Source organism: Nyctereutes procyonoides, unplaced genomic scaffold, assembly GCF_905146905.1.
Source record: "Nyctereutes procyonoides isolate TBG_1078 unplaced genomic scaffold, NYPRO_anot_genome, whole genome shotgun sequence".
NCBI lineage: Eukaryota > Metazoa > Chordata > Mammalia > Carnivora > Canidae > Nyctereutes > Nyctereutes procyonoides.
In genome coordinates, this window is record NW_026575029.1 from 3,845,211 (window position 1) to 3,871,471 (window position 26,261).

General features: G+C 37.8%; 1 protein-coding gene across 1 annotated transcript; it reads left to right on the plus strand.

The window, feature by feature from the left end:
• Positions 1-24,069, plus strand: LRP2BP (LRP2 binding protein). The gene is made up of 9 exons (XM_055315708.1): positions 1-86; positions 1,364-1,490; positions 2,378-2,490; positions 5,366-5,479; positions 17,861-18,003; positions 18,090-18,195; positions 19,288-19,511; positions 20,991-21,165; positions 23,708-24,069. The coding sequence occupies exons 1-9, from the start codon at positions 72-74 to the stop codon at positions 23,771-23,773; spliced, it is 1,083 nt and encodes a 360-aa protein (XP_055171683.1). The 5' UTR covers positions 1-71; the 3' UTR covers positions 23,774-24,069.
• Positions 24,070-26,261: the final 2,192 nt, after the last annotated feature.

The window sequence follows — 26,261 nt, forward strand, 5'->3', positions numbered from 1 at the left end:
TAGACCCTCTCCAATGCTTCTTTCAAGCTACAACAAAAACCAGGTGCAGCATTGTAACCACAGAGAGTAACATGAGTTCAAAAGAGGTATTGTGTTTTGACTTGCTTCATTTCCGATGCTGTTCCTGAATATGCCAAGTTTTTTCTTAGCCCTCTTGGATATGATAGCACACAGGTTAATGTCTTCAGTAAAATAAAAACTTCTATAACCAGTTTCTCAGTAAATTGACAATGCTATCTATATCATCCTATCTGAATTGGGTTTTGTCTAAATGATTTACCTATTATTTCTTCACCTCAAAGCTCATTGGAGACTTTTACCCTAACATAAACAAAAGTTTTTTGGAATCATATAATCAAAAAATTTTATATATCTAGCAACAGACATTTGGAAATCCTCTAGTTCAAATTACCTATAGTCAGTCCACACTACAATTCAAGAAATTGACTTTTCAAAAAATTAAATACCTCTTCCAAAATGACAAAGATATTGCAGTGGGTTTCTTTTCCCTAATATACTGAATTATCTCCCTTTTCTGCACTTCATTCTTATTAAGGAAGCAATCTATTGTCCAAAATAGTTTGACATAATAGTATAAATGCAGCTTTCCAATCACACTAAAGGTCTCCTGAGTTGTTCTGCTCGCCACCAATCTGGAATCTTTACTGGAAGCTTGTTCCTGATTGGTTAAAGTCGCTGTAACAGTAGAATGCCAAGGAATAAACAAAAAAGCATAGCAACAACTGAATTTGCTGTCTCACTACTCTCAGCCTGGGCCAGCCTGGACTCCTTCATCCCAAATGAGGTGGCCTCTACATTTTATATGAAGGCTTTGATTTTCCATTCAACTGTGATCCATCTTCTAACATGGCAATCCAATACAGATGGGAAGATAAAACTGAACAATACAGCTAAAATAAAGTGTATTCCCAGGTAAAATAGACGAATGCTTTAATTTGAAATGAGTAAGTGTCACGAGCTTGAGTTGCAAGGCAAAGTACCAGGGCACCAGAACTCTTATCTATGGGCAGTGTCACCAGTTCCTACTAGTGGCAGGCGTGGTGGGTGACACAAGGCACTGCAGTTGTGAACTCTCAGCCAGAGAGGACTTGCAAAGGGCTCTCATCATGAATCCCTCGCCGTGGAAACAGACATGGAGGATGGTTGTGCCTCTTGTACCTATGGAAGGTTCTGGTTTCCCAGAAAGAATATGCACCTCCCAGAGCTGGTAGTTTGCTGCCCTATCCCTAGGCTAATGCAGGGAGGTTGCTTTTTATAATGAATGCCAAATGAGAGTGGAGTCTTTTTGCACTTTTCTGGATGAAAATATTTTTACCATCTTGTTTTTTATTCTTGTTTACAGGATACACATTGTGGAAACAGGATGAAGTTGACCAGTGAAAAGTTGCCCAAGAACCCCTTTTATACCTCTCTATCCCAAAACGGAGCTAAGAACCCAAAATTCTTCCAATGGAGGAAGGAAAAGACTGGTACAAATTCTGATAATATTCTCACTAAAAGTCCATTCTGTACACCAGAGCAAAAAAGACAAGACATAGGAGTCTCACTGCTGTCAAGGAAGTGGTTAACTTTACTGTTCTTTTTAGCTTTCCTGTAAGAATCTGAGAAATTGCTGCTTATCTGGTACCAAATCATCAGTGGAGAAGTCTCATAATTAGATTCCAATCCTGGTTTTACTCTTAGGATTTTAGGACACCCTTCTGGAAAAGAAAAGCCAGATGTCACTTTTATTAAAGAAAACATTGCCATACTTCCAATTGTCATTGAAAGCTGCCATTTTGTTTCTGTAGACATACTAAGATTAAATTGAGGATGGTTACTAGCTCATTTGGTTAGAGTAGTCCAAATTAAAGCTCAAATTAAGAATTTCACTCATCCACAGGTAGCTTTGCCTAAAGAACTACACACAGCATTGCTAGAGCTCCTGCCTACTAGTAAATTGGGTGAGTTTGGAAACCAATCAACACATACTTGATTTTACAAGGAACGGGGTTAGGTGCTGTGATGCTTTTCCCTTGAGCTAAGGAGGCCAGTTTTATGAATGAGAACTAGGAAGGAAACTAGTATAAATGGGTCACCTGGGTGGCTCAGCAGTTGGGCACCTGCCTTCAGCTCAGGTTGTGATCCCGGAATCTGGAATCAAGTCCTGCATCGGGCTCTCTGCATAGAGCCTGCTTCTCCCTCTGCCTGTGTCTCTGCCTCTCTCTCTTTGTCTCTCATGAATAAATAAATAACTCTTTAAAAAAAAAAAACTAGTATAAACAGTGCCAGATGAGTTCTATATAATTCATGACTTCAAGAGAGTAAATTCATTTCGTATGGATAAAGATGGAATTCTTTACCTTTTAAAAACCAGATCATTACAGCCATGCAAATTTGGTGGATAAGGCATTGCAGCTCTTGAAGGAAAGAATAAGAAGAGGGGATGCCCTGGCATATTTCCTCCGAGGCCAACTATATTTTGAAGAGGTATCATTTCCTATTTTCTTTTTTAAAAATGTATTTAAATTCAGTTTAGTTAACATTGTTAACTACTGTACTATTCGTTTCAGGGGCAGAATTTAGTGATTCATCAGTTGTGTATAACACCCAGTGCTCACTCCATCATGTACCCTCCCTTAATGCCCATCACCCAGTTACCCCATCCCCCCACCCCTCTCCCCTATAGCCACCCTCAGTTTGTTCCCTAGAGTTAAGAGTCTCTTATGGTTTGCCTCCTTATCTGTTTTCATTTTATTTTTTCCTGTTTTCATTTCATATAATGCTATTGTTGGATCCTCATAGCAAAATTTCCCATAGAGTTCCTTAGGTTGTTATGCAGAGGGATTTCTGGCAAATACCATAGGTTATGGTTGTGGCTTTAAGTACACCGTTAAGGAGATATTTGACCTTCCTCCATAAAAGCCATTCTAATGCAAGTCGTTTTTGGAGTCATTCTAGTATAAAATCCATTCTCATACTAAAAATTAAAAATATAATTTTTACTTTTGCCCCAAATAATTAATATCATTTACAAAGTCTTTTCATATGAATAACTAAAGACCCTGTTTCTTATCTAGTACTTAGAGGCTTTATAGGTTCCTTTCTAGAGGTAGGAGGGAAGTGCCTTCTTTCTCCACATTATGCTGAAGCATCCTAAGGAGTAGATGTAGGAGGAACTGTGCAAAACCATCACTTAAATTTCCATAATATAGCATCAGTCCTTCATTGACCCCTGCGGGGTGATGTGAAATGGACCACCAGGTGTCCCCAATCCCTGACCACTCACTGAATATTTGGGCAGCTTTTAACCTATATCCTACTTACTCTTAAATCTGATGGCTCCATCATTCCTTCTGGCAACAAATATTTGTTGAGGATTCATCATGCACCTGTCAACCATGAGGACAGCATAGGTTAAGAGCAAGATATCTTAGCTTTGGGTATCATTAGGGTATGATTCCTACTACTTGTAAACTGTGTAGCCTTGGGCACAAATACTTAACCTCATGGAGTCTCAGTTTTTTCATCTGTAAAAGGGGGGTAATAATGTGCATTTCCTAGAACTATTGTGAAGATTGTATTCATTGTAAAAGTATTTACTAACAGAATAAGTGCTTTATAGGTGTTTACTATTATTATGCTAAACTAAGACCATATGGTGACAAGGGAACCAGAATGGTCCCCATTTCATAAAACTTAGTCTACCAGGGGAAGAAAATAAGTGAAGAAATAAGGAGGAGTACTATAAGAGCAGTTAACTGGGTACCATGATAGAGAATAATTTAGAAATAGGGTGGAAAGACACCGTGGTTGACACTAATTTGAAGAAAAGGAAATGAGCAGCGCAAATAGCCAAGTGGAAGTGCATTCCAGGTGGAGGTGAGAAAATGCAGTGTTTTGTTTCAGGGATGAGAGGGGGCTCTGTGAGCTCTGGGAATTGAGACCAACGTGGTAATCAGCAAGGCAAAGTATGACTCTAGATGAGCTTCGTGTAAATTGTAGTCAGAAGACATTGGAGTGTTTTGAATCTGTTAATGAGAACAGATTAGAAGTCAAGCATGGAACCAGTTTAGGGGGAAATTATACTACTCCCGGCAACAGAGGATAGTGGTCTTGACCAGAGTGGCAGCAGTGGAAGCTAGGTCCTGGATTTATTTTGGAGACACAAATAAATATATCATTGACCGAAAAATACAGAAGTGAGGAGGGTGAATTTTGAGAGGGCGATCAAGGGTTCAGGTTTTATATACACTGTGTTTCTGACGTCCATTAGTTATCCACATAGACAGGTTTCAAAGTAGAAACTTACATGTTAAGAGTCTAAATCTCAAAGGAGAAGTCTGGATTCAAAGTATATATCTGAGATTTTCCAGCATGTAGATGGCATTGAAAATCATAAAAAACTAACACGGCCTCCTTTCTTTTCCTTCCTATTGAGTATTCTCACTTTTCCAGCTCTCTCCCATCTAAGCCAAACATTGGAGAAAGGAGAAAGAGTCTTAACAACTAGGTCATTGACTCATTATAATGTGTTCTTTAAAATTAGTATCTGTTCATATTTTAATACAGTTTTTATTAGTTTTATTAATTTGTTGACTAATTATAGTTTATAAAAAAAGGAATTCAGTTGTTTTTGTATCTTCCAGAAGTTGTCTTTCTCTGGTCTTCTCTACCTAAGTAATAGCCATCTAATTCAGTAACACACTTTCTTTCCACAATTACACGTGATTCATTCTTTAGTGTAAGGCATTTTCCTTGGTGGATTACGATATAAGCCCTATTAGTTCCTCACACCTCAGTATCAGATAACTGCCAAGGAATCTTAAAACATGTAGGTTTCTTAGGAAGTATGGGAGAATGATAATTTTAGAGAATCACATTTGTTTTTCCATGTCTTCTCCCTAACTGGAGAACTGCAGTACTGGAGGACATGAGCCATAGTAATAGTGGATATCTCATAATAGTGGATATATCCTGATGTTCACATTTTCCCTTGACTCTCTGGTCCCAGCTCTGAAGTTTCTTAAACTCCAGGAGTGGTGGGGGACATGGCAAGATGGATTGAGCAGAGGGCTCGCTGCCATTTTGAGAGAAGTTTGGCAATATCCAAAAGTACCAGTATAAGCAAAAGAGAGTCTTGCCCCAATTTTTCCTGGGCACTTCCCCCAGGTGCCATATCCAGGTCTCTTTAATTGATTTAATAGCATGTTTACTGGTGTCGATGCCATACTTGCAAATTCCATAAATTAATTGCTGTCTTTTGTTATATTTGGTTCTTTTAGCTAGATTTGGGTGGGAGTTAAATATTTGGGATTACTTTAAGGTAATAGTAAAAATAAGTCAATATTTCCTGAGCTTCTAGGGATGGTATGAAGAAGCATTAGAACAGTTTGAAGAAATCAAGGAAAAAGACCATCAAGCAACTTACCAGCTAGGAGTAATGTATTACGATGGGCTGGGGACACCTATAGACGCTGTAAGTTGCTGTTTCGTTCAATGTTTAAGATTTCATTGTTAGTGGATTATTTGATATAATTATTTATATTTTAATAATATATTTCTGTGCTTAATTTTAATATCTACCCTTTTAGCATTTCAAGGATAGCAGTATTCACTTTTACATTTATGTGAAAAAACAAAATTTCTTTTTGCCCCTTCCTCACTACCTCTGTCAATAACACTTCTATTTTAAAACATTTTCCTTTATTTTTAAAAGTTATTCCAAAACTACCTGGAGGGATCCCTGGGTGGCGCAGCGGTTTGGCGCCTGCCTTTGGCCCAGGGCGCGATCCTGGAGACCCGGGATCGAATCCCACGTTGGGCTCCTGGTGCATGGAGCCTGCTTCTCCCTCTGCCTATGTCTCTGCCTCTCTTTCTCTCTCTCTGTGACTATCATAAATAAATAAAAATTAAAAAAAAAAAAAAAACTACCTGGAGAAAAGTTAGAAAATGAGCAAAAATAGGATCACCAAATTCTACTATCAAATGTGAATCTGGTTATTATTCTACAGTATATTCTTCAATGTATCACACCAGGCAAAAAATTATATATATATATATATATATATATATATATATATATAATTATATATTATATATATAATTTTATATATTGTACATCTTTCTGGTCATTTGTCTTCACTATATACATATATTGAGTGTGTGTACATTTTTTCAATGTAGGACGACGATACCATACATAATGTTTTTAAATATCCCTTTTCACCTAACAATTTTGAATATCTTTCTCCTTGTCAATAAATAGAATCTATTATCATTTTAATACCTACATAATTAATATGTATCGATAATATTTCTAGGCTTCATTTGCTTGTGCATGTTTAAAGTTAAAGAAAAGAATAAACTAAGCTTTGAGGTTTTGGAGAGCAGTATTACAGTTTTCTCTCTTCCTTATGGGCTTTATTTTTTAGTTTTTCTTTTTGGTCTCATTTTACAGGGAAATTTCATACACTATCAAATAAAAATTAGGAATTTACTTTAAAAAATTTCAAAGATATTCAGAAGTTTGTTTCTCTGTGTTCACTAGCTAAGCTCTTCTCTACATAATGGTCTATTAAAAATTTGTGAAAAATCATATGCTTTCAAATCCTCTCTTCACTACTTACAAGAAGTACGATCTTAGGGAAATTATTTCTGGTCTGTAGTTTCCTCATTTGTAAAATAAGGATAAATGAACCTAAGTTAGAGATACATCTGCCATTTCCCTACACCCCTGGCCATGGCCATCCTGGGTAATTGATCAGAGCCCCCTTTCTAGCTGAATCCAGACATAGCCTCAGAATTTTAATCAATACAAAGCTTTAAGGTTACATTACCAATTCAATCCACTGGAGGCAGCATACAAAATAAAACCCATTAACCTCACATAGTTGTTAATGAGATTGAACCACATGTAAAATAACGTAAGACACAGGTAGTAAGTATCCAGTGTTTTCTTTCCAGACTTTATGTTGTATAGAGTCAACAATGAGGACTGTTCTTTAATTCCTGATATTCTTCACTTTTACTTTTTTATAATCATAGCATGTGAAATAAGTAAATGGTTAAAAAAATTAATATTTCCATTAAATGTTTTATTTTAACCTATTTATAGTTTAACCTGTTAAAAGCATAGTAACATGTGAGATCCATGACTACATTGCCCCTCCTATGAATTGAACACAATTGACCACATCCTTCTTGAAACATCTTCCTCTAAGATTCTCTCCCATGCTTTGTATACCTCTTTGCACCATCTTCTATGTGTTTGTGATACAATTTTCCCTGTTCACCTCTTCATAGCCACTCCCTGCCCTTTGCTAGCTGCTTCTAAGTGTTGAAGTGTGTCAGAACCTGAGTCCCCGCTGTCCTTTACTTTCTCTCTTGTTCTAAGCTCAACCAGTCCCATGGCTAACACTACCTATACCTTTTTTTAAAAAGACTTTACTTGAGAGAGAGTGTACACACACAAGTGAGGGGAGGGGCAGAGGGAGAAGCAGGCTCCCTGCTGAGCAGAGTCCAACATGGGGCTCCATCCCAGGACCGTGAGATCGTGACCTGAGCTGAAGACAGACACTTAGCTGACTGAACCACCCAGGCCCCCCTCATTACCTGTACTTTTAAAAGACTTCCAAATTATTGTCTTCACCCCAAAACCTCATGCTGAGGTCTATACAGCCAACTGCCTGTCTCTCCCTAGATAGTTTAGTAAGCATCTCCTGGTCTCTCTGAGTCCACATCTAGTTAACCTATAAATCTGTTGCTTGAAACACACACAAATCCTGTTTAAGGCAGTGGAGTTTCTTTGTGCCCTGGTACCATTCACAGAGGTCATCGTCATCCTTGGAATTGCCTTAAAGGGCACAAAAGTGGTGTTTATGCAGTGTGAGCACCTCCTCTACAGTTCCCGAGGTGCGTGCTACTCTTGTGACTTATCCAGCTCTGGTTTATTTTGATTCATTGTCTTATTCACTCACTCTTTCATTTCACAAACGTTTACGAGGCAGAATAGTCTGAGGTGCCGAAGAAGCAAAGATGAGTGTAAAAAGGAAGGCATAGTCTTGAGAATGACTGTGAGTGCAGTTGTGGGTCCACGGCTGGGGCAGATGCAGTATTAGGCACAGAGCCAAGGCCAGGGGAGTCTTCACAGAGCAGCTGCCATGTACTGACTCTCAGAAGGAAGCACAGCATGTAAGGTAAGGAATGGCAGATGGATGCAGGGAGCAATGGTAGGACACCTCATTCAGGAACCTGGACCTGACTTCCTCAGCCAGCCCTTCGCACGTTTACTAACCCAACTAGTCTTGGCACAACTACCCATGACCCATGCTCTATAGACATAGGCAGCCAGGTACTTAAAAGTTCTCCATATAGAAACTTGGGCCAGCACAGTAATCTCAATGCCAATTCTACATCCATTTAACCATACTCTTTGAGGCAGTTGCCACCTAATCTCTTTGGCCTTTCCAGAGAACTTTCCTAGAGAAAGATCCTATCTAAGAAAAATTATGGTGGCAGCTGTTAAGGTGATAAAATATTTGCCATGGTTACAAACAAAATCAATAATACATTAGAAGAATGAGGTATCATAACCAAGCAAAATTTAGCCCAGACATTTAACAATTCAATATAAGGAAATCTATGAATATACCACTTTAGTAGCTTGAATAAAAGACAACATGTATTGAAAAAGCATTTCATAAACCTCAGAACTTCTCATAATGAAAACTTTTAAAAAACAGTACTAGGAAGTGTGTTTCCTTATAACTTAGGAGTGGCCAAAGCCCAAACTAGGGAGTCTTTTTTCCATTGGTCACATGCACCTACTCCTACCGTCTCTTGAATATCTTTGAGATCTGTCCCCAGTCCTTTATGCCCACTCCTTCTTTTCCAGTTCAGCCTCACAGTACCCCTTATCTGGGTTATTTCAGAAACAGATCCCCAACTTCTTGCCCTTGTCCCAAATTCATTATTTAAACTGCCACTGAAGTTATCTTTCCAAAATCCAAATCTGATGACATCCTGTCCATCTTTCAAAAGCTTCAATGCTGAACATCAATAAAAGGGCATGATTTGGAGTGTTCCCATGGACAGCCAGCTGGCCACCAAGAGGCCACATAAAGTAACATTTACTTGGTTAATTCAAATTCAAATTCAAAGTCTTGGTAAATAATTCCCACTGTAAATTCTCACACTAGTCCCAAGTTTGCTGAATCTGTCAGATTGCTGCCCACAGGGGTCCCTACCAGGTATCATGAGGCTAACCCACTGTGACTGTACCTGAACCTGTATCAGAATTCCATTCAGAACCCTAACTTCACTTGGTCCCACTAGGCCTCACAGCTGTATCATCTTTGGCCACCACACGCATTGTATATCTTTCTGGTCATTTGTTAACTCACACATTCTTGACTCCGTATTGCATTCTGCTTCCTCCCCTTTTCTCACAGCTGCTCTCCCTCCTAAACATTCCAGCTGGCAAATCCTCAGCCTTTTCTCAGACTATTTCATCCACCTCCTTGCCTTATCAGAAAGTTAGCTGTCCCACATCCACCCCTCTGTAAGTCGAGGCTCTCCTGCCACATTGCTACGTACCACAGCGCTCAAAGGCGAAACTGGCATCATTTTCATCCCCCACTTCATTTTCCAGCTATTATCTCTCCTCCGCCCCATGCACAAAGAACCAACTTCGAAATCCATATCAACTTAACTTTCCCGGTTCTGTCCATTTCCTAGTCATTGGTCATTCTCTAAACATTAAGTTGAATACTTTGATTTTGGGCTTATACTTTTCCTCTGTGTGTTGTTCCATCATCATTTTATCTGATATTTGAACTAAGAACCAAGCAACAAGAGGGAGAAACCTCTCTTGTATGTAGATCTGGGGAATCACATTCCAGGTAAAGGAAATATGTTATGGTCTGAGAAAGAAGGAAGGTACAACTGGAATATTGTCACACCAGAGAGACAGGGTCAAGCCACAAGGGACTTGGTAAACTAGGGCCAAGAGTTTGGCTTATGTTATCAGTGTAGTGTGAAAACACTGAAAGACAGTCAAATTCATAGGATTTCTATTTTAAAAAATCATTTTGTCTGTTGTGTGGAGAATGGATAGAATGGAGGCAGGAGTAGAAGCAGGAAGCTAGTTGGGAAGCCACTGCAGTTCAGATAAAACCACTTAAACTAAAGTACCATCATGGAAATAGAGAAAAGGGGACAGATTTAGGATATGTTTTTCTTTTTTTTAAGATTTTATTTATTTATTAATGAGAGATACAGGCAGAGAGAGAAGCAGGCTCCCCGTGGGAAGCCTGATGTGGGACTCAATCCCAGGACCCCGGAATCATGCCCTGAGCCGAAAGCAGACACTCAACCACTGAGCCACCCAGGTATCCCAGGATATACTTTTAAGAGGATACAGGTCTTCTGGTGGACTAGGAGAGTGGTAGGAATAATAAATAATAATAAATAAGGGAAGGAATCAAGAAAGATGTTGGCATTTAACAACAAAGGGATAACTGAGGGAGGAGCAGGTTTGGAAGTAACAAGAAAACGTAAATGTTTGTTTCCACGTTACCTCTGAAGTCGCCTGTACAGAGATGTCAAATAGAGTCTGGAGATCAGTGATGCTGTTAGGACTGGTCAACTCAGCAGGGAGCTATCTGAGCAGGGGCAGTTAGGGCACCAGACTGGATATGGTTGCTGAACGAGTGGACGTAGAGAAGAGGAAAAGGTGAAGATGGAGACAGAAGGGAAAGGACAGCTAGCAAAGGAGAATAGGGAGGAGCCACCAGGGAGAAAGGAGGGAGATCAGGAGTGTGTGGTGAAGGGGAAGTCAGATGATAAAACTGGTTCAAGAGGGAGTGATCAATCATCTCAAATTCTGCTGGGGGATCCCTGGGTGGCGCAGCGGTTTAGCGCCTGCCTTTGGCCCAGGGCACGATCCTGGAGACCCGGGATCGAATCCCACATCGGGCTCCCGGTGTATGGAGCCTGCTTCTCCCTCTGCCTGTGTCTCTGCCTCTCTCTCTCTCTCTGTATGTGTGTGTGTGACTATCATAAAAAAAAAATTCTGCTGAAGTGAGTATCATGAAAACTGAGCACTTACTAGTAGGCACACTAGATGAATCTCACTGGAGACTCTGACAAGCGTTCTCAGTGGTGGAGTGCTAAGGGACCAATGTCAGGGTGGACTGAGGAGTAGTATGGACGTGAAGAGGTGGATGTAAGCACTGAGTTTTGTCACAAAGCAGAACAAATACGTGTGCAATAACGAGGGGATCATAGACTCGAGGGGGGTTCCTCCCCAGATCAGAGATACCACAGTATATTTGTAAGTCGATGCACAAGATCTAGTCCAGAGGGAAAAAATGCTGAATTGAGTAAATTCACAGATTTGTTTCTTTTGATTTTCTCTTTTTCTCAGTGAAATAAAAGTGAAGCCATGTGCTTACATCAGCAGTACGTATACTAAAACTGGAATGACAGAAAATTAGCTTAGTTCTTGTGTACAAGGATGACACACAAAAGTCATGAACCACTTTTTTTTTTAATATAAAAACATAAATAGAAATTTCAAAAAGGTGAAGCCATGAGCTGAGAATGAGGGCCAGGACAGCGAGCAGTAGAAGCGTGAAGAGGAAGAATAAGGTCTAAAATAGTATCTTCTCTACCAGGCAAGTGGGAGGGAGAATTGATGAGACAAATTGGTAGTGTTGTTTGCCAGGGCTGAGCGCTCACTCTGGAATCTGTGATCACAGATTTAAAGAAGGACCTGCTACCACTGCTGTGTTCTTGAATGCAGCCAGGTAGGCAGAGAAATGGTTTATTTGCCAGATAAATGAGTACCAAAGAGGGAAAGAGGAACAAAGAAATGAGTATGGTCACAGATACAGGATAAGCTGAAAGTATGGGAATTTAAAACATGAAGAAGACTGGCAGATTCAAGGGCTGGCATATGGCAACCCCATAATAGAATGGCTTGAATGTAATTACATACGGAGGCCGGAGGAGCATGAAGAAGATCGCCTCTGCAGGCCACCCCCTTACCTAGAATTACAGTGTTAGCTTCATCATACTCTTAACCCACAGTACAGGGGCAAAGATCCAACTCTTAAGTTTTATCACTTTCTTTTAGAAAAAAGAACTTTTGCTAAGTTCTTGATACTAATTTCATTTAGAGTCTGGTTGAACCATGATGCTTTGTGTGGTAGACTTGAACCTGTGTTCTTCAGGGAGCATGCAAAGGTCATTATTACCCCACAGAGATAACAATCACACGTGAGCCCCAACATCTGGGGAAGCTACAAATGGAAACTGGAAATAGTGCTTGGAGAAAAAAATGAGTAAAGCCACTAAATTTTGACTGAGACAAAATTGTGGTGAGGACAAGTTCACCTGTTTTAACTTTTCTTTCCCTATCTCATAGACTCCTAAAAAGGGTTTTTAAACACTTTCTTTAGGATAAGGCAATAAACATTTGAGTGTAATTTAGTGCCAGACAGCAGGAGATTTGACCTTATGAAATTCATGGTCTGTGGCTCATCAGGCAGCGGGGCTTCTGTTTTCCAGAGACACTATTTTTCTACATCGTACCTCTAACCACTCCCCAGATTTAACTTCATAAATTCATAAATTACATGCAATCAGAATCCAATTTCCTGTAAGATATTTTATGGCATGTGGCCAACTGATTAAAAATCCACATGAAGGCACCTGGGTGGCTCAGTCGGTTAAGCAGCTGACTTTGGCTCAGGTCATGATCCCAGGGTCCAGGTATCTTGCGTTGAGCTCCCTGGTCTGAGGGGAGCCTGCTTCTCCCTCTCCCTCAGCCTGCTACTCCCCCCACTTGTGTTCTCTATCTCTGTCAAATAAACAAAATATTTTTTTAAATTAAAAAAAACATAAAAATAAAAATTCATATGAAAGAGCAAGGAGCCAAATATACATTTGTAGTACTTAAAGCAATGTGGTTTTTGTTCAGGAATAAGGCAAAGATCAAAAGAACAAGAGTCCAGAAACAGATGTACATAGATATGTGGGTATTTAGCGTATCATAAAATTGCTATTTTAAGTCTGTTAGAAGTGGTGGTAGAACAATTTGATTACCTTTTTATTTTCTAGTTATATATACCTTTTTAAATAGTTGCTCTAGAAATAACAATATGCACTTTTAACTTAGCATAATTTACATGGAGTTTATGAATTACTTCAGGTGAAATCTAGGAACCTTGAATGGTGTGCTTTCATTTACCTGCCCATCCCCAATCTTTAGTGCTGTCATACTATACTTCTTAAATTTACATTATAAATCCCCAAATAGAAGACCGCTTAATTTTTGCTTTAGTCATATCTTTTGAAGAAACTAAGAGGAAAACAATTATGCACACAGGTATATATATATGTATATCCTTTTCTATTTGTTATATACTTACCATTTCTGGAACTCTTCATTCCTTCCTATCAACTTGAGTAGCCACCTGGCACCATATTCATTTCCTTTCAACCTGAAGAATTTCCTTTGAAGGGTATTTCTTACAGTACAGTTTGCAGATGATGAATTCCTTCTGATTTTGATCATTTAAAAATGTCTTTAATCTGCCTTCATTTTTGATGAATTGTTTTGCTGGTTGAGTTTTTCTTTTCCACATTTTAAAAATGCTATTCCCAAATCTTCTGGCCTTCATTAATTCCCATGAGAAGCCAGTCACTACTTCTTCTATTGTTCCCCGCCCAAGCCGGTTTTATTGAGATATAATAAACATATAATGCTATATTAATTTAAGGTACATGTGCATACATATACACCACATCGTCCTTATCCATTCATCTATCAATTTTCATTATCTTTGAGTAAATACCCAGTAGTGGAATTACTGGATCATATGTGGTAGTTCATTTCTTAATTTTTTGAGGAACTTCCATACTGTTTTTCGCAGTGGTTGTACCAGTTTGCATTCCCACCAACAGTGCACAAAGGTTCCATTTTCTCTATATCTCACCCAACACTTGTTATTTCTTGTCTTTTTTATTTTAGCCATTCTGACAGGTATGAAGTGATATCTCATTGTGGTTTTGATTTGCATTTCCCTGATAAGGGATGTTGAATATCTTTCCATGTGTCTGTTGGCCATCTGTAGGTGTTCTTTGGTAAAATGGGTATTCAGGTCTCCTGCCCATTTTTAAATTGGATTATTTGTGTGTGAGAGGGAGTTGAGTAAGTTATTTATATATTTTGGATATTAACTGCTTATCAAATATATCATTTGCAAATATCTTCTCCCACTCAGTTTTTGGCCTTTTTCTTTTGGTGGTGGTTTTCTTCACTGTGCTGCAAAAAACTTTTGATGTAGTCTGAATAGTTTATTTTGGCTTTTGCTTCCCTTGCCTTAGGAGACACATCTAGAAAAATGTTGCTATGGCTAATGTCAGAGAAACACTACCTGTTTTTTAGGAATTTTATGGTTTCAGGTCTCACATTTAAGTCTTTAGTCCCTTTTGAGTTTATTTTTGTGTCTGGTATTAGAAACTGGTCCAGTTTCATTCTTTTACATGTAGCTGCCCAGTTTTTCCAGCACCATTTATGCTGGAAAAGACTGTCTTCCTCTCATTGTATATTTTTGCCTCCTTGGTCATACATACATCATGATTATATATAATTTTGGGTTTATTTCTGGGCTTTCTCTTCTGTTCCAGTCATCTATTGCTTTTGTGCCAGGACCATACTGTTTTTTATTACTACAGCTTTATAGTATACCTTGAAATCTAGAATTGTGATACCTCTTGCTTTGTTCTTTACCAAGATTACTTTGCCTACTCAGAGTCTTTTGTGGTTCCAAGCTAATTTCAGTAATATTTGTTCTCCTGTTGTGAAAAATGCTGTTGGTATTTTGATAGGGGTTATACTGAATCTGTACATTGCTTTGGGTAATACAGACATTTTAACAATGTAATTCTTCCAATCCAGGAGTATGGAATATCTTTCCATTTGTTTGTGTCATCTTCAATTTCCTTCATCAGTGTTTTATAGTTTTCACAGTATGGGTCTTTCAACTCTTTGGTTAAGTTTATTCCTAGGTATTTTATTCTGTTTGGTGCAACTGTAAATGGAGGTTTGTTGTTGTTGTTGTTGTTTTAAAGATTTTATTAGAGAGAGAGAGAGAATGAATGGGAGAGGGGCAGAGGGAGAGAGAATAGAAAACTTCCCACTAAACAGGGAGCCTGACACAGGACTCTATCCCCAGGACCCTGAGATCATGACCTGAGCTGAAAGCAGACGCTTAACCACACAGTGCCCCATGTAAATGGAGTCTCTTAATTTCTTTCTACTACTTTTTTGTTAATGTGTAGACATACTACTAATTTCTGAGTATTAATTTTGTATCCTTCAATTTTACTGACTTCATTTACTACTTCCAGTAGTTTTTTGTGGAGTCTTTAGGATTTTCTACATATAGTATTATGTCATCTGTAAACAGTCACCATTTAACCTATTTATAAAAATGAATACTTCTTTTTCTTGTCTGATTGCTGTGGTTAGGACTTCCAGGATTATGTTGAATAAAAGTAGTTAAGAGTGGACATCTTTGTCTTGTTCCAGATCTTAGGGGAAAAGTTCTCCATTTTTTACTGGTAAGATATTAGCCGTGGGTTTTTCATATATGGCCTTTATTGTGTTGAGGTATGCTTTCTCTAAGCATATTTTGTTGAGTTTTTATCATGAATGGATGTTGAATTTTATCAGATTTTTTTTTCTGCATCTATTGAGATGATCATATGATTTGTATCCTTTGTTTTGCTGATGTGGTGTATCTCACTGATTGTGAATACTGAACCATCCTTGCATCCCTGGAATAAATCCCACTTGATTATGGTGAATGATGCTTTTAATGTACTGGTGGATTTGGTTTGCTAATATTTTGTTGAGGATTTTTGCATCTGTGTTCATCAGGAATATTAGCCTGCAGTTTTCTGTTTCTGTGGTGTCTTTGGTGTTGACATCAGGTTAATGCTGGCCTCATTAAATGTATATGGAAACCTTCCTTCTTCTATTTTTTGTTATAGTTTGAGGAAAATAGGTTTTAACTTTTCTTTAAATGTTTGGTAGAATTTACCTATGAAGACATCTGTTCCTTGACTTTTTTGTTAGTTTTTTTTTTTATTATTGATTCTGTTTCATTACTAGTAATCAATCTGATCATTTTTTTATTTCTTCTTGACTGAGTTTCAGAAGATTGTATGCTTCTAAAAATTTATCACTTTCTTTAAAGTTGTCCAATTTGTGGGCATATGTTTATCTTTTCAAAGAACTAGTTCTTGGTTTCATTGACTTTTTTTTTTCCAGTTGTCATTTATTTCTGCTCTGATCTCTATTATTTCTTCCTTCTACATACCTTGGGCTTTGTTCTTCTTTTTCTGTTTCCTTTAGATGTAAGGTTAGATTGTTTGAGCTTTTTATTGTTTCTTGAGGTAGGCCTTATTGCTATATATATCCCTCTTAGAACTGCCTTTGCTATGTCCCAATATTTGGGAATGTTGTGTTTCCATTTTCATTTGTCTCCATGTATTTTGTTGATTTCTCTTTGCTTTGTTCACTCATGGTTGTTCATTATCATGTTGTTTAGCCTCCATGTGGTTCCCCCTGCCTTTTCTTTTGTTCTTTCTAGTTTCATACTGTTGTAGTCAGAAAAGATGCACAGTATGACTTCATTCTTCTGAAGTACTAATCATATGGTTGTTCTCCTGCATTTAATGTGTCATTTTTCTCTTGGCTGCTTTGAAGATTTCTTTGGCTTTCAGCAGTTTGACTATGATGTATGCCTAGGAAAGCTACTTTGTGTTTATCCAGACCGGTGTTCACTGAACTTCATGGATCCCTTTCATTTGCAGTTTTTAAGAGTAATCTCTCCTCCATCTTGTTTGGCTCTGATAAGTTTTCCAGCATCTCGAGAAAGTTGGGGAGTTTTTTGTAGCCTACTTAAAAAACAAACAAACAAACAAACGAAAAAATTGCTCCAGATTTAGCTATCTGTGGAAGGATTTATACAATCACATCACTTGACTACCAGTAAACTCCCTCTTACTATTAGGTTTGGGAAGAAAAAGGCAGAGACCCATGTCACACATTCACAAAAATAAATCCTTATAAATTGGGACTCACTAGAAGGCAAACACCTTTATCTGCTATTACTGAGGTATTCAGCCAGCAACAGAACTTGGAGAGAGCTGTGAAGGATAAAAGCTAGAATGTAGTGCATAGAAAACGTGTGTGCTCTTATTTGGAGTGATGTTTGAAAGTTGTGTCGACAGATTTTTTTGGAGGGGGCAGTGTCTTCTGTGAGCTCCTTGTGACTATGCAGATGTCATATGAAGATTAGCATATCGGATGTAAATTATCACTGAGCACACTTACTGTGCTTGAAGGGAAAAGACAGTGTTTGGGGCTCACAAGTGTACTCTAATTATAAATGTGGAAGAGGTTACAGCTATTCTTGTATTTTGATAAATTCTAAAAGATGTACCCATGCAGAATAAAGGATCTAAAGTGGGAGGGAGGAGAGAAAAAAATCATATTGAAACATATAGCAAATCTGGAAGCTATAAAATGAGGGAAATGCCTTATATCCCGGAGCTCTGGAAATGCCTACTTGGGAGATGTATCCTCCCCTCCTCCCTCACCTCTCTCCATCATTTCCAGCTCTGCAGACTAAAGCACAACCATCCTGTCTGGGCACAGAGTCATGACATCAAACATCATGTCAGAGGGTGAAGACTACAATATTATTGGGAGAAAGAATTTAGTCCAGGTAAAACTAAAAACTAGGGTTTTTGTTGTTGTTGTTCTTTTCCTTTGTGGAAGGAAAAAGGAGTGGAATATATGAAGAAAATTGTTGATTCTCCATGTCCCAAAGCAAGACACTTAAAATTTGCAGCTGCCTACAACCTTGGAAGAGCTTATTATGAAGGGAAAGGCGTCAAACGATCAGATGAGGAAGCTGAAAGGTAGTTTTTAGCTGAGAACAAGATTATTTTTTTTTTTTAATCAAATGCTGACACAAAGAATAACTTGCCTTGCCTTTCTCTTTTAGACTGTGGCTTTTTGCTGCAGACAATGGAAATCCAAAAGCTAGTGTGAAGGCTCAAAGTATCCTAGGATTGTATTATTCAACAAAAGAGCCTAAAGACTTAGAAAAGGTAACACTGATCTATTTGTTTTTAATGTTAGCACATGTAGATTAGTATTTATTTCACTATTTCTTTTTTGAACGGTGGGTGGTGAAGACTGAATGTTCAGTTTTAAAGATTTCTTATAGTTCTTTAAAATGTAAAGAAAGTTTACATTTTAGCATCTCAAAGCTCATTTCACCCTTTATTCATCCTCACTTCTACCAAAGGAGTCCACAGACGTGAGAGCATTTCCTATGCTATAAAAAGTCACACAAACAAAATAATAAAAACAAAATACCATGAAAGCTAAGAGAGTCCTGAAATATAGCCCAAATCCTTCACATGTGAATAAATTAAAATTAATTTGTTCTGAGAAAGTAATGATGCTAAGAAGTAAAATACACCAAAAACCCCTAGCTAAAAATTAAATCCATGTAAGGTTTTTACAGAAATACAATCTCTTTATTCATTAATGGCAAACATTTTCTAAGAAATCCTATGGGGAGAAGGAAATGTAGAGCCAAGTCCTACTGTAAAAGGCATTAAGGACAAACGTATAAGAAACACATAGCAACCAAGACCCTCTTCAGATAACTGAACAGCCACTTGGAAATAATTTTTTTAACTAATTCATATTCATTGTAGCTGCATATTGGGCAAATGTGCTCACGACCACCTGCAGCTTTTATTTTGGTTGCCTCTGATCTCAGTGGGCACCATCTCTGAGATCCACCTGGAGCTCTGACTGTCCCTCAGCCTCAGCTCTGCTCTCTCTGCTGTGCCTCGTTGCAGGTGTGTCTCAAAGCCTAGCAGACACTTAGTTCCTACTTCCTACCTTCCTGATCCTTCCTCCAGAGAAATGTGAAATTCTTGAATCCTAAGACAGCTGCACTGTCTAGACTGTGACCTAACCTACACTGTGGGTTGAAAACAGATGGGCTCACCTTAGCATTCTCTCCTAGGTATGTGAAACTAGTGCTAACCTGAAACACACTCAAGGTGCTAGAACAGTGTCCTAGACATTAATTAATTGTACCATCTTTTAATTACAGATCTTTCTTTCCAGTATTCCCTTACAATTTCCCCTGGTGAATAAGTTGAAATTGTGTTTTTTCTTAGGCATTTTATTGGCACTCGGAGGCATGTGGCAATGGAAATCTGGAGTCCCAGGGTGCACTTGGACTAATGTATTTTTATGGACAAGGCATCCGCCAGGATACTGAAGCTGCCCTGGAGTGCTTAAGGGAAGCAGCAGAACGTGGAAATGTCTATGCTCAAGGGAATCTTGTGGAATACTACTATAAGATGAAATTTTTTACTAAGTGTGTTACATTTTCCAAAAGGTAAATAAGCTCCATGGAAGCATTTATAACACCTCCTACTAGATGTTCTGCACCCAGGTCTGTTCGTAGAACTTGCCGCAATATTAGAAAAGATGGCTACTGAGCACTTGAAATGGGGCTAGTGCCTCTGAGGGCCGAACTGTTACATTTCATTGGATTTTAATTAATTTAAATAGCCATCTGTATTTAGTAGCTGCCATATTGAATAGTATAATTCTATGCCATTAGTCTTCAGGATTTCAGTGCTATTTGCTCGATATACCAGCTGAGCGATCTTAATCTAGTTTAACTTTTTTTGGGACATCAATTTCCTTTTTTATAAAGAAGAAAATGCTTCTACAGAATTATAAAAATGGTGTATATAAAGTACTTAACATAGTTTAGCATAACAGAAATGCTTATTAAATGTTTTAGTTTCTTCCTAGACTCTTTAGGCACAAGTTCTATCACTGCACAATTGCAAGATAGCTTGATAAAGATTGTAAAATGAGAATAATGGTTAAAAGACGTCAACAAAAAAAACAACAAAAAAAAATAAAAGATGTCAACATTAACATTTCATAAAATAACATGGAGATTTCTCTGAGCCCATGTACTTTCCTACATTTATTTGCTCATAACTTAAAAAAGCAATGTACCAAGAAAAGCAAACCTGATGTCCTCTAAGAGAGACACTATAAGGCCCTGCTGATGTTTCCCTCCCAATAATGCCTCACAGAGCTGCCAGGTCCCCCTCTTCCCTAGCCCAGGGTGGGGCAGCCATCTGCAACACAGGATGGAAGAGCTGGTTCTACCCTCTATCCCCCAGTATCATGGCTTCCAGGCAGTGGGCCACTTAAGAGTATGATCCCCAAAGTCCCAAATCTTCAAGTTAACACCAAGACTTTAAATTGTTCTTAAAATCTTTCAGACTTTCCATCATTGTCCACATTCCTATTCCCCATAATATCATGGGTGACACGGGGTTGAGTAGATTTCATTCTCACACAACTCTCCAAACTTGTGTCAGGGTGAAAAAGGAGGACTTTTTTTTCTTACCCATTTTTGACAAAGATAGATGTGTGAGTTACAGTATGTTTTCTGATCCTATGTGACCAAAGTCCAAATTTAAGGCCAATGTTTGAATAAATGACCCAAAGAAAAGAAAATGCCTTTCCCCCATTGTTTAAATCTGCAAAGTGATATTAAGTTTAAAATATTAATGTTAAAAAAATAAATAAATAAAAAAATATTAATGTTAAAAGAAAAAAAGAAATACATCTTTTTCAGTGGTTGTTAAGCCCGATAAGTAGTATCAGAGAGGCTGTGATATAACCACTCTGGTGGTTCCTCTTCCCCTGGTTTTTAACTTTATATTTACCCTTCACCACATAATAAACAACTCAGTTCTCAAACGGGGAGAAATAAGGGATATCACTGGGGTACAAGGACAATTTCTGAACATGTCCTTTTTAACTTCACAATTAACCATCACAACAGGATTGCTGACTACGATGAGGTTCACGACATCCCCATGATAGCCCAGGTCACAGACTGTCTCCCGGAATTCATCATCAGGGGCATGGCCATGGCATCCTTCTACCATGCCCGCTGCCTTCAGCTTGGCTTGGGTGTCACAAAGGATGAAGCAACAGCTAAACTCTACTATTCTAAAGTAAGTAAGCCTAAGAACATATATAAATCGACCCAAATAGAAAATTTCTGAGCTTTTAGTTAAGCCTTGAACACCTTTATGGGTTAGCATCTTTTTCCTACTGAACTGTTGTGCAGATCACCAGTGTGGGAGGGGTTGTCAGACACAGGGATTGTCTGCAGACAATTTGGCCAGATTCTTACAAACTCAGATGATATAAAAATCCCATTTTGATGCAAATTATTATCTCAGCACCCTGCTACTCTGCAGCCTCAGGCCCAGCACCAAGACCTTAAGGCCAGAATGCTGATGCCTTCTTCCACCAGGAAGTGTGAATCTATTCTCATTCTAGTACCTTAATGAAATCTAGTGTTGTATTTTTATTTTATTTTTTTGAAATCTAGTGTTTTAAAATGTCATGTATGACATCTGCCACACTTCAGAGGAGTATGCATGAGTTTGAGTTAATCAGTGGAAATAAATCTTTTCATGTTTCAATTCATGTGCTTTAGACCCCAAATGGATTTCATGTCTAAAATCAAGCAACTAAAAAAGTGGGAAGGGGGTTGGGGACCCGAGGAGTCATTATGAATAAGTGCAAGTATGGTTTTTAAAAAATGAATATGATAAAAACTGTACATGCCTTAGTTAGGTCCATGACATCCCTGAAGTCCAAACTAGAATTATTATCTTCTTAAAATTTATAAAGCAATTTGTGGGGTGCACAAGTTGTTTAGCTGGAGCAGGGAACAAGAGAAAGAACCATTTCCTAAATCCTTTGCCTGAATCTGACTATAGTACAGCAGTGGTTCCCAAGCTTGTCTCCATCTTAAAATCACCTGGGTATCTTTTAAAAATTCCAAAGCCCAGACCTTATTTCAGAACAAATGAATCACGAGCTTTTCAGGGGAGCTCCAATGTGCGGCAACTTTGGAAACCCTACATTATTTTGTTTGAGATTAGAATTTCCAGAGCATTAAGTCCACATCAACACATAAATATAGGAACTCAGTACACAAATACAACTGATGTTTGAGATATTTACCACTACACCATCCTGTTAGTAAGAAAAATAGTTGTCTTTAACTTTTAAAAAAAATCGAAAAGCTCTCTGAATTATACCAATTTCCAAACCAAGTCAGTTTCAGGTTCTGTGCCATCCATCATGTCCTTTCTAAATAAATGCAAGCAGAGAAAAATCTGGGCCAAATATATCCTGAAATGTGTATATATTCATTCCAAATACAACAGTAGAGCAAACAGACTGCAGTCTTAAAACTATTTTCCACATGGTGGGAGATAAGATCCCCATTACTCAATTTTGACTACTGTATTTTACAGAAGATGCTTTTAAAAATGGAGAAAATTCAAGAGTAGCAGGCCAGGGAAGGGTCTGGAATCCTGTCATATGAGCTGTGATAAGAGAAACTGAGTATTATATTCAGAAAAAAAAGGACAGGAGAGGGTGTGGACAGTGGTCTTCACCAGACTGAAAGGCTGTCCTACAGAAAAGGAACAGCCGGGGAGGGAGCAGAACCATAGCCAAAGGCAGGTGTTAAGTGTGAAAAAGGTAAGGTCCCGGGGGTGCAGAGACTGTGTGTAAGGTCGGGAGACCCAGGCCTGCTCTCAGCTCTGCCACCAACAGGATAGGTGACTGCCAGCAACTTTGCCTCTCTGGGTCTCCATGAAACCAGCTTCGTATATTCTCCTAGGACCTCTTCACCGAAGCTAAAGTATATGGAGGAAAATTTTAGCTTAGTGTAAAGAAAAATCTTCTAATACAACTGCTCAAGAAACAAAAGTTTTTCCTAGAAGACGTGTCTTAGCAACCAAGCAGGTATCCAGTGACCAAGTGTCTGGATCTGATCTGGATCTGATCTGTGTCTAACCTCTGATGTCTCTTCCAAATTCTTGACGTTCTAGGCCATTTTACATGCATTATTACTGCTCGCTTTTTACTTTATCATAATAAAATGTTATTTTAAAGTAAGATTATCATAGATGCTGCTATTCATATAAGATAGTAGCAAGTGTGGGCAGCCCCGGTGGCTCAGCAGTTTAGCGCCGCCGTCAGTCCAGGGTGTGATCCTGGAAACCTGGGATCGAGTCACATGTTGGGCTCCTGCATGGAGCCTGCTTCTCCCTCTGCCTGTGTCTCTGTCTCCCTCTCTCTCTCTCTCATGAATAAATAAATAAAATCTTAAAAAAAAAAAAAGATAATAGCAAGTTTGAGGCTAAATGTTAATGCTTTCCATGTTATTTTAATAATTTGTAACACAGAATGCTATCATCAGTGTGTAAATTGCCTTTATTCTCGGCACTGATAAAATTTTCTCTTTCAAGTCACAGCAGCATAGTTATTCTTTAGTGTCATCTTTTTTGCATAGACTAATATGAACCTCCTTTACCAGGAAATCAAAATAGAAATGTATCTCAACTAAGAAATTCCCCTGAAATTCACTATAGTTATTAAAAACAAACCAAAAACATTTCTTAAGTTTTAATAAGATACAACGCTTCAAAATATATCTAAATAACTGATGCTTTATCTTTGATTTTTAAGGCTTGTCGTCTGAACCCTGCACTGGCAGAGGAACTTCACTGTTTACTTATTCGTCAAAGGATTTAGACCATGACGCATTTCAACAAAGATCATCAATCCTAACACCTTAGAATGTGTGTATTTTCATAGGAGCTGTGTTTGGTTATATTCTGCAGCCCAAGTTACATTACCCTGGGTATTTTAAGCTGATGACATGCTACCTTCATTCTTAAATCTGTAATTTTGCAACTCAAAACCCAGCTATAGGATCAAATTACCAAGAGAGGCCCGAAGGAAGATTCAGCTCTTAGGCCTACAGACTGGCCTATGTCACATCAAATACAGAAAACCATTCCATAAAGCAAATACCTTTTTCTTTTAAATAGAGCATCCAAAAGACTTAGTGCAGTCTTAGCTGTAATTCCTTCAGAAATATAAATGCCAACAAACATTAAAAAAAAAAAAACACCATTTGAAAGTTTAATTCCTTAAATTTCTTTGATCCTTAGTTTTGTGAATTCTGGATAGATTATTAATTTTAATTTGTTGTCATTTAAAATTTTTAATTTGAGATTCACAAAACTAATAAGAAATAAAAAGAAATTTAAAGAAACTTTCAAATGATGTTGTTAAATAAATTTGTGTAGCATACTTCTGAAGAAATTAAAGTTACAACTGCACTAAGTCTTTCGGGATATCTTGTATTCTTAAAAAAGATTCTTATAAATAATTGGTTATTATAAACTTCAAAAAAAGTTTAAGAAATTGCTTAGAATCTGGCCTCTCCACATCTCCCTTAAAGATCTAAATGAGTAAAATAATGGCTATATTTCTGATAATTGGCTATAAGTAAGATGTTTCTTTGTGCTTAGACTAATTTTTTAGAATTAAAAAAACCTTAAGTGTATGTCAAAGCAAGTAAATATGAGTCTCAAATCATCTATCAATATAAGAACTGCAATTAAATATGCTAAAAATTTAAATTAGCAGCAGGCTTTTCTTATATTAATGAAGTCTATGAAGACAAAAGTTGATAATAAAAACCGCGGGATCCAGATGGAGAAGATGGTATAGTGGTGTGCATCTGTGAAACATACTCTGAAAACAATGTCGTAAAGATACCTTCATGATGCTTTCTCTGTAAACATACTAGACTGATGTGACTTTATTTTATAAATCACAATCATCCTTTCTGAAAGTGGATCTAACCAAGATCTCATATTAGTATAACTAATACGCAGTCACTAAAGAAGTATCATATGGGAGGAAATTACTTGTTCTTGTTTTACACTCTGGTTTTTCCGTATTACGTGAACTTTGTTTTGTCTCTATATAAAAGAAAGCAATTTCCATAGACTCAGGCCTGTGTGATACCCTCAAAGGATCACATACTTCTCCCTTAAATCTCTGAAGACAGATAAACTTAAACCATCCCTGAAAACTAATCCTTTTCTTTTAAAACCTCTACTTAAGACTCTCTATCTTCCCCCAGTAATATGTTTCAATATATCAAGTCCACGATAATATTTTGTAATACCTCGCTTAAATCTCTTTCTACAATATATAAGCCCACTTGCTTCGTATTTGTTCTCTTAATACCATCATGTGTAATATTCCTTCAACCATGTGAAGATCTAAATTCCCAACCAGTCTTTTCTCCTCACTTAATCCAGTCCCTTAAGCCTTTAAGAATCCTAAAATAGAAATGTAATAAGGCAGCGCTTGTTCGCTTTAACTGCACACTTAATAGATTAGCTATTGTTTTTCATCCCAAAGTCAAGGCCACTTTTTTAACTGAAACATTAAAACAAGGTCTGAGGCATCCCAAATGTAGGAACTTGACATGTGTCGTATGTGGTGATATGCTACCCTTAAATGTCTTCAGTGAATTGATATAAAATGCAAAATTTCAGTTTACTGTAGCTACCCTACAGCTGGTACTTCTGGCACGGGGGAGCCCTTGCACACTACGACTGCTGCAGACCATAGCAGACCCCCTCCCTGTGAGTGGTCAAGCAGTCTTTAACTCAAGTGAATTGAGGTTTTCAGATTATTAACCTTAAAATCAAAACTTCTAAGATTCCTTATAGCTGTTATGAAAAAAAGCTAAAATTTATGTTAAGGAAAGACTGAGGACTCAAAATGGTTATTTTGCTCATTTGCAGTATAAACTTTTAACAGCTATGGCTTAATTATGCATAAGGTGGGCATTACCAGTAACTATGTTATGAGGAGTTCCCGGGGTTTGGTGATCTCACATTGCTTCTCTTATTTGAATGTGTCTTTTCTGCATCCGTCTTTTCTGCAACCCTGTGAAGGATAATTCTTATTCATATAAACAGCCAACTTCAGGTTTTTTATCTTTTTCTGAACTGTCAAATATCAGCTTGGTTTGAAAAAAGGATCAAAGAGCTGTGATGAAAAGAATCCCAAAGATAAAATTTGGTTCACTAATTTTTAATCATTTATCTTTCAGAACTTATATTTCATATCAAGAACTTGGCAGGTAGGACCTAGCAATGCCATAATCAATACCACTTTAGTATAGAAACAGTATTGTTCTTTCATGGAATTC